At 38.1% G+C, this 7,780-nt stretch overlaps 1 protein-coding gene across 1 annotated transcript; it reads right to left on the bottom strand.

Moving 5' to 3' along the window:
- Nucleotides 1-2,005: 2,005 nt before the first annotated feature.
- Nucleotides 2,006-7,271, bottom strand: PRDM8 (PR/SET domain 8). Its single transcript, XM_072114484.1, has 4 exons — nt 6,990-7,271; nt 5,684-5,914; nt 4,307-4,538; nt 2,006-3,903 (listed from the first exon to the last, which is right to left on the bottom strand). Exons 2-4 carry the CDS (start codon nt 5,909-5,911, stop codon nt 2,585-2,587), a joined length of 1,779 nt encoding a protein of 592 aa, XP_071970585.1. The 5' UTR covers nt 5,912-5,914; nt 6,990-7,271; the 3' UTR covers nt 2,006-2,584.
- Between the last annotated feature and the right edge of the window lie 509 nt (nt 7,272-7,780).

The raw sequence follows: 7,780 nt of genomic DNA, 5'->3' as shown, positions 1-7,780 counted from the left end.
ACTTTTTAGGTGCAAAGAGAAGTACAACTGACCCATACTTACTTCTGTAAAATGTCTTAAAATGCTCTTAAAAAGTTGCAAAATCAAAATAATGCACAAACTCACAGCACCAAACAAAGCACACATGTTCTGATGAATCTCAGACTGAGATAGACAAGTACACACTATTGAGCCCACAGAAGACTATTTTGAAAAGAGGCTGCAAACATCCAATGATACATGTGTTTTATTTACTGGATGTTTAGTAATATTGGTGGAATGTGGTTTTAATAAACTGCTATTCCTTGCTGCATTTTAGATAATGTGGTCATGTCATTTATCACACAACATCTGGAAAATGGTAGTACATAATGTAAAATATGAAGTTGTGTGTATCATTTTTGCAGTGATATGTTTACATTCCTCAGACAACAAACAAAAGAGAATAAAAAAAACATTTTGAGAATAAAGTAAAGATGTGAGTAAGAGGTTTATATTCAATGTTCTTATTAATAATAGTTCTTATGCTTCCCCATTGCTTAATGCAATGTGTCCCCACCTTATTCCAGTAAAGCATTGCTGTAGTCATGGTATCAGTGATGTCAATTGATTAGAATCATTAAAACTTCATCATGGCTAAAATTAAACACCTGTTTATTATCCCATTTATATTCCGATCTTGTTTTTCCCCCTTAACTATTATGCAAAATATCACTCTAATTCCTTCCTAATGTCTGCAGATGTATAGAGTCAATCATAACAAGGTGACAGTAAGGGCTACGATATACCATATTACCTACCTAATACCTACCAGGTGAAAGGGGATTTGTTTATAATATATAATGAATATCTTAAAAATGTTTAGATTTAAATTGTGGGTGCACCCAGAATATGTGCAGTTACTCCAGAATATGTTCAGTTTGTAAAAAGAGGAGAAAAATGAAAAGTCCCTATACTATCAATGGAATAGTAATGATAAGCACAAAAATGTCTTGGATCTATTTGAGTCTTATACTGAGTTCTGTCATTGAGGATTTTGAAAATCCCCTTTAAGTCAGTCAACCCCTTTTAAAACAACATCCCCCCTCAATAACAATAGAGATGGGTTTCAGTCACTATATCACACATCGATATCCCATCTAGTCTTCTCTTTCTAGTCCTGCCTCTGTGCCCTTTGTGACTACTACAATCTAAAAATAATAAGGACAATAGCCAATATAATACTGCATGTGGGTACATATGCAGGGCATAAAGATCACTATTCCAGTTCCTCTAAAAATACAAAAAAAAATATGCGTCTGAAACATTGTGATGAATAAATTGTTAAGTAAATGAAAAGTAATAAATTTAATAGATTGCTAAAAATCTATATTTGTACTCCTTTGTAATATTGCTATAGTAATGAAGAGACATATAATAGATAAGCCACATATACTGTGCATAATATGCATATGATTTACTTCTTTACATCTAGATAGAGAGATAGAGATGTATACTGTAATGCTGCACTCTAATGAATCCCCTGCAGAATACAGATACTTTCCTTTGGGTAGGGTAGGGTCAGAGCGTTTTGCAGGGTTGCAAAATGCTTCATGTGTAAAACCAGTTAGTGAAGAGAAAGCAAGTCTTTCAAAGTTAAGGTCATTCAAATAATAATTCCACAAAAAGGCGACTGAATGCACAAATGACCCAAGTCTGCCTTATCTTATTTCACTCATGTTTTGATCTGAACATGAACAAGCAATGTGTGCTAAGTCTAAAAATACAAATCTACACACCATCTAGCAGGGTCAGCAGAATGGTAACCTCTTTGTGTCTATATGTTTCTCTCAAGTAAATGGGAGAAGACATATCATCATAAGATTTAAAGTCAGAAGATCAGATGTAACATCACATGTGGAAAATGTGCTAACAACAGCCTTTAGCTATAGTGCACTCACTAACCCCAAACACCCTTGTCTGTGGAGGCATGATCACTGCTCAATACACCGCATCAGGAGGAAAGAGAAATGTTCCAACAATCAGATGGCTTGCAGAAAATAAAGCAATTTATTGTCAAAGCATTCAACATACTCAGATAAACTATACAGTATAATAAATCTTTTTTCCTTAGGGTTAGGGAGATGGGAAAGAAAATAATTATGCACACTGGAATCCACTGGCACAAAATTACACCTTGTTTCATAAAAGAAATACACGTGGATGACAGTCTGAAAGAGTCCATACTGCTGTGATATTGTAATGCTCATGCATTTCCTGGATAATGGGATGCCCTCTGTAATATCCATACAAGTTGGACAGCTAGGAACAAGCCATCAAGTAATGCACCCAACTGTTGTCCATCACTCCAAAGAAAAGGGAAGCCATAAATACATTAATGATAATTACATCTAAATCATAAGTGCTCCATAATTTAAAGTAGGAAGATATGACAAATGCATCAATATGCTGCAATATATATGACATTTAAAAAAATGTACTCTTGGAAAGTGAAAATGCGTGCATTCAGAGAGTTAAAGCCCACACATGGATCGAGCTGTCCATGGTCCTATATATCGCTGTGTGTGAGCATGAAGAAGTCCAAGTACTAAAATTGTCCATTCTCTTAGTTATGAGATGTCATGTGCCTGGATAGGTGGTGACGTTCCCTGAAGGATTCATTACATATGGGGCACTTTAGTTTTTCCTCTCTCCTCCTCTTCACTAGTGGCTCCATGGAATACTCTTTCTTGTGGTGGGACCTCATGTGGTACACCAAATCAGATGTCATCCTGAAAGAAGCATTGCATTTGGCACACCAGTTTTGAGCTGGCAGACATAGGGAGGTGAAGGAAGGAGGCAGTAGTGTAAGGGTGGAAGGCAGTTGCAGTTGAAGGGGTGCAGGTGAACTCTTTGGCCAAAACGTAGTTGCAAAAAGGAAGGGGCTTTGCTTTGGCATGCCTCCTGGTAGAGTGCAGTTGCCATTTAATTCGGGGCTCTGCAGCTTAACTGAGAGAGGATCAGAAGGAAATAGTCTGGCTGGCCCCACACTGTCTCCATGGCAGTCCAGACTTACCCCGCTGGGTACAAGTTTTTGCCCCATTACTTGCAGTGGAGTGACATGGCTGAAGCTGCTTCTGGTAGGTTGAGAGAAAGCACTTTTTCTTTCTTGATCTTGGTTTGCCATCTGGGGTACGCTAGTAAAGGCACTGCCCAGAGTGGCATTGTCCTCTGACTGATTTTCTGGCCTGAGACTCAATCTCTTCTCCCCAATTGGACTGCTTGGGTGCGATGGAGACCTTTCTTTACCATCAGGGTTTGGCTCAGCATCTTCCACTCCTCTGGAAGCCTTTTTAACTTCTACAAATGCGCTTCTCTTGGCTTCTCCTGTCTCTGGACTTGGTGGAGCATACAACTGTCCTCCTTCCTCTACATTAAAGAAAGAGCTGCCCCTAAATGACTGAGGACTGCACACCAAATCCTCTTTGGAAGAAGGTGGGGACCTGTCCATAAACCTCCCAGAAGATTCCATCCGCCTGGATCTGTTTTCCTCGAGGTGATCCTCATACTTTCTTTTGGTTTTATGAAGACTTTCATTGCAACCTTCCGAGTCCTGTCGTGCAATGTGAGATTTGGCTGGGGTTGAATTGCTAAAGGATGAAGAACTAGGACTTCTAAAATTCTCTAAGTCCCTGGCCAAATTGTGAAAGTCTGTTGTGGGCTTGTGGTTCTCTTTCTGCGGCTGGTAAATGGATAACTTGTTATATTTGGTTGTAGATACCATGACGTTTCGAGGTTCCAGTTCTCTATTGTCCTTACCCTGTTGTTCTGAGTTAGGATCAGAATTAGGTAGTCTCTTAGGGCATCGAAATCTTACATGGGCCACATAGGGAAAATCATACTGAAATCTTTGACTACAGTCCAAGCATGTGAATTGTGTTGTTCCTAAAACAGAAGAAAAAGCTGTTGAGAGTCACATCTGAATAAAGCATAGAAAACAATTAAGATGATATTCTGAAGATATAAATAGCGACATAAGGATCTATGAGTCAAGAACTACTAACTGACAAGAAGGAAACAACATACCGTAGGGCCCTATACAAGTTGAATATCCATAGTTATACCATAGTATCAATTAATATAAATATTTATTTAATTCAATAAACCATCCGGTATAATACTGACAAGTAAAAAAGACAAATCAAATGTATGGATTTTTATAATGTATAAATGAAAGTATCTTATATATTCCCAAAATAAAGCAGAAGAATCCAATCAATGGTGAAGTCAGAACCCCAGGGATAGGAAGAAGTAATAAAGGGAATGGGATGTATCCAGAATTACTTACCAGGAGTTTTAGCTTGTGCCCTGGCAGGGTGTAAAAGCAGGAGGTCTGTCAGCTCCTTCCCATACCACACCAACAGCTCCTCGTCCTTGGCTATCCTGCGCAGAGATCTGTAGAACAGTTGACCATTCTTGATGTAGGCTTCCAAATTCTGTTCTTCTTTGTTTCTGGCAGATTGAACCAGACGGAGCCACATCAAACCCTCAGAGGAGCCGTTCGCTGCTGAAGTGTCCACCTGCAGAAAGGCGCAGATAATGAGGTATAAGAGGGTTAAAAAGCCCCCCATGAGCTGAGCGCCGGTCTTAGGGGAGCCCAATGCACAGCAGAGCTTTATTATGGATGTAGACCATCAGAATGAATGGAAATCGTCTGTCCAAGTGAATCACACACAAGTAACATGACAGCCCCCCATATGTTCTAGCTGAGATGTGCTTTCTCCAGATTGTCCTCACAACTTCAATATAGTTGTTTATTTCTGCGTCTGGAGATAAATTTGGCAAATCCTGGCTTAAAATAATTGCTCATCAGAATTTCATAAATTCAAGCTGCTTCATCTATAGTCAGACTGACCCTATAATTACAGCTTGTGATATTCTGGACATTCCTCACTTTCCTTATTGTAATATGAAAGTTTACCCCTATTTCTAGACGATCGTTGTCTATGAATGTATTTGTTTATCCAACAAATTTGTAAAAAATAATTGCAGCAATATACTAAATTTTCCTAAATATATCTAAATATTTCATTAATGATACTGTACTATATGATTTTGTATGATTCTATTATTCAACATCTTGAATATCTTTATTTCTAATATCAGAACTACACTATATCCGTCTAGTTATATGTCTCTCTATGTAGTTGCTTGCCATCTATCTTTCTATATATCTTTACATTTATCTGCCTATATACATTTACAAATCTTTTAGATGCATTATCTGCCTACATCTATCTATCTATCTATCTATCTATCTATCTATCTATCTATCTATGTCACTATCTATATACTGTCTATATACATTTACAAATATTTTAGTTACATTATCTTCCTGCATCTATCTATCTATCTTTCTATATATCTTTAAGTTACATGTATCTACCTACATGTATTGTAATTTTATTATTTATTACATTGTAACTTATACCTATATAATTATTTTTGTTGGATGCAGTGATCTCCATTTATTGCCTATATATTGTTAAAGTGAAGAGTAAATATTTAGATGTTTATAGAATACAAATTTGTTACTAATTGTATGTATTGTATCTATATTTATCTCTACATGTGTCTTGACATTCATCCTCAATTGAGATTGTTGGGCAAAAGATGCAGGTTTTTCTGCAGATATGTCATCTAACGATCAAGTAGTTAGACTTACCCGAAATATGTAGGGCACTGTCCTCTTGTCTGTGGATTTTAGGGCTATGAACGCTATACTGTCATAAAGAGAAGTGTGGCTCAGTACACAGGGTCCAAAGATGGCATTTTCTGGGATATCGCAGGTGGTGTAGACACTTGTAAAGATATCCGTCAGACACTGCTGAACAGCCTTGGCGTCTCCATCCCAAATTGTTTTCTGAACACCAGCGTCTTCCATGACTGACATGTCCTACAAGAGGGTGAAAAATGCCAAACATTAGTCTCCCATATGTCTACTGCATAGTGCTGTGTGATAGTCATTCATCTTTACCTTACCCCCACTATTGGTATCACCTAGTGGTGGATCAATAACCACATGGATACTTCAGGAAATCCCACTATCCCTTGATGTCAATAAAATGGTTAGTTATAGCTAATCTATGTGTATTTTAAGTGTAAGAGAAGGCTTGCAGTGTGCGCACATGGGGAGTGTTAGGGTAGAAGGACTACACGTATTTCTAGCAATTTGTATCCCATCACGAACCCAGCGCAGTGTGACAGAAGAGCATGGAGAATGGATTCCAGGAGGACTGTCAATGTCACTGATTCCGTGTCATGTAAGCTACAAAAGGGACCCTATGTCTGCTCATTACCATAATCCAGCCCTGTCCCCCTGAGACGTTCATTACAAGAAACTGATAATTATAATAATTATTCCTCTTTCTATACAGCCTACTAATTTATTGATCAGGGTAGTCTATAGGTTATATTATCACTTTCCAGCAGATCGATACATAGCATAGTCTACTTTTTCCTGCCCTGTATTACATGAACTTGTAAAGTTTTAGAGTTTTATACAGAATTAAAAACTTTTATTTTACAATACCATTAACCAAGACGTTTACTATGGAATCGGAAGGGTTGTTATTATAATCACAGGTTCCATTAAAAAGTGAAAGTTTGTAGCTGTATGTGTTATTTCAGCACCCCAGCGCCTGACAGCAGCCTACATTTCACATGGGTTGTCATTGAAGTAAATGCAGACTATGTGAAAGGAATGGGTTTAGTATTGATAATGGCATCGCAACCTAAACCTGAGGACAGTAAGCTTGTTCTATGTCATCTTTTGTCTTTTCTGATTTAGTTCTGATCTGTAGACCCCTTAATGTTGTTGACTAAAGCATTGTCACACAAGTCAGAGCTCATAGATGAGTGCCTGTAATCCTTCTTTGTTACACGTTTTTGGCGAGGGGTGATGACTCTATAGATCCCATGTATGGGGTGTATATTCTCTGGTGAAGTGAACAGCATGCATTGCCACTTACCAGGACGTCCACTTCTTTATATTCCTGGGAGAAGGGATAGAAATGAGAAATCCTTTTTCTGGAGCCCCCAAGATCTGTTCTATCAATGTAGTATTTCCATGTCCAGGGAGAGATGCTGCTGCTGCTGCTTCCCTTGCTCTATGTAGATGGATATAGATCGAGGATCAGATGAATGGGAGGGGGTGGGAAGGAGTAAATACAATCAGAAAACCAAAAAAGAGGAAGACAAGGACTTGTGCAGATGGAGGCGACGCAGTGACTGACTGGCACACAGACACACACTTTTTGTTTGCTGCACATAATCTGCCCAATGACGCGTGACAGCCCATTCCCCTCCCTTTAACTCTTTCTAGGCATGCCAGTCTCTCTCCTGCTCGCCTGCAGCGATGGCTGGCAACCTGGAATGACCAGTAGCCTGTTATCCATAGCAATGCATTGGAAAGAGTGGACTGGCCACTCACTGCGAATCTCATGTTCTACAAAGCTAGATCGTTTTAGCTATTAAATATATATATAATAGTAGACAGTACTATATATCTTTCTTCTTCAGGTAACCACTTCTCGAAACAATATGAACTTTACATTCACAAAACAAAAGCAACCTTCCAAGTGCAGTATATGTTATACAAAGATATAGAGTTCATCAATAAAGTTAATTATAAAAACTTCTATTCACTATGTGGACTATATATACACATGCGTGTTTTTATATAAATGTATAGGTTATTATGTACATACAGTTGTCTATTGTGAGAATGTCTGCTAATCTACTATTAACATTGTGTACTTTG

The sequence above is a fragment of the Engystomops pustulosus genome, chromosome 1 (genome assembly GCF_040894005.1).
Source record: "Engystomops pustulosus chromosome 1, aEngPut4.maternal, whole genome shotgun sequence".
Classification (NCBI taxonomy): Eukaryota; Metazoa; Chordata; class Amphibia; order Anura; family Leptodactylidae; genus Engystomops; species Engystomops pustulosus.
Note: the sequence above shows the minus strand (reverse complement) of the source record. Positions and strands in the feature narration are given on the sequence as shown.

What these genes read in the sequence shown, in the direction of transcription:
- PRDM8 (XM_072114484.1), bottom strand. Translation starts at nt 5,911, where the DNA reads ATGTCAGTCATGGAAGACGCTGGTGTTCAGAAAACAATTTGGGATGGA. An exon ending in CAGTGCCCTACATATTTCGG is followed by an intron (nt 4,539 to 5,683) that starts GTAAGTCTAACT and finishes GCCTTTCTGCAG; the next exon opens with GTGGACACTTCAGCAGCGAA. An exon ending in GGCACAAGCTAAAACTCCTG is followed by an intron (nt 3,904 to 4,306) that starts GTAAGTAATTCT and finishes CTTCTGTTTTAG; the next exon opens with GAACAACACAATTCACATGC.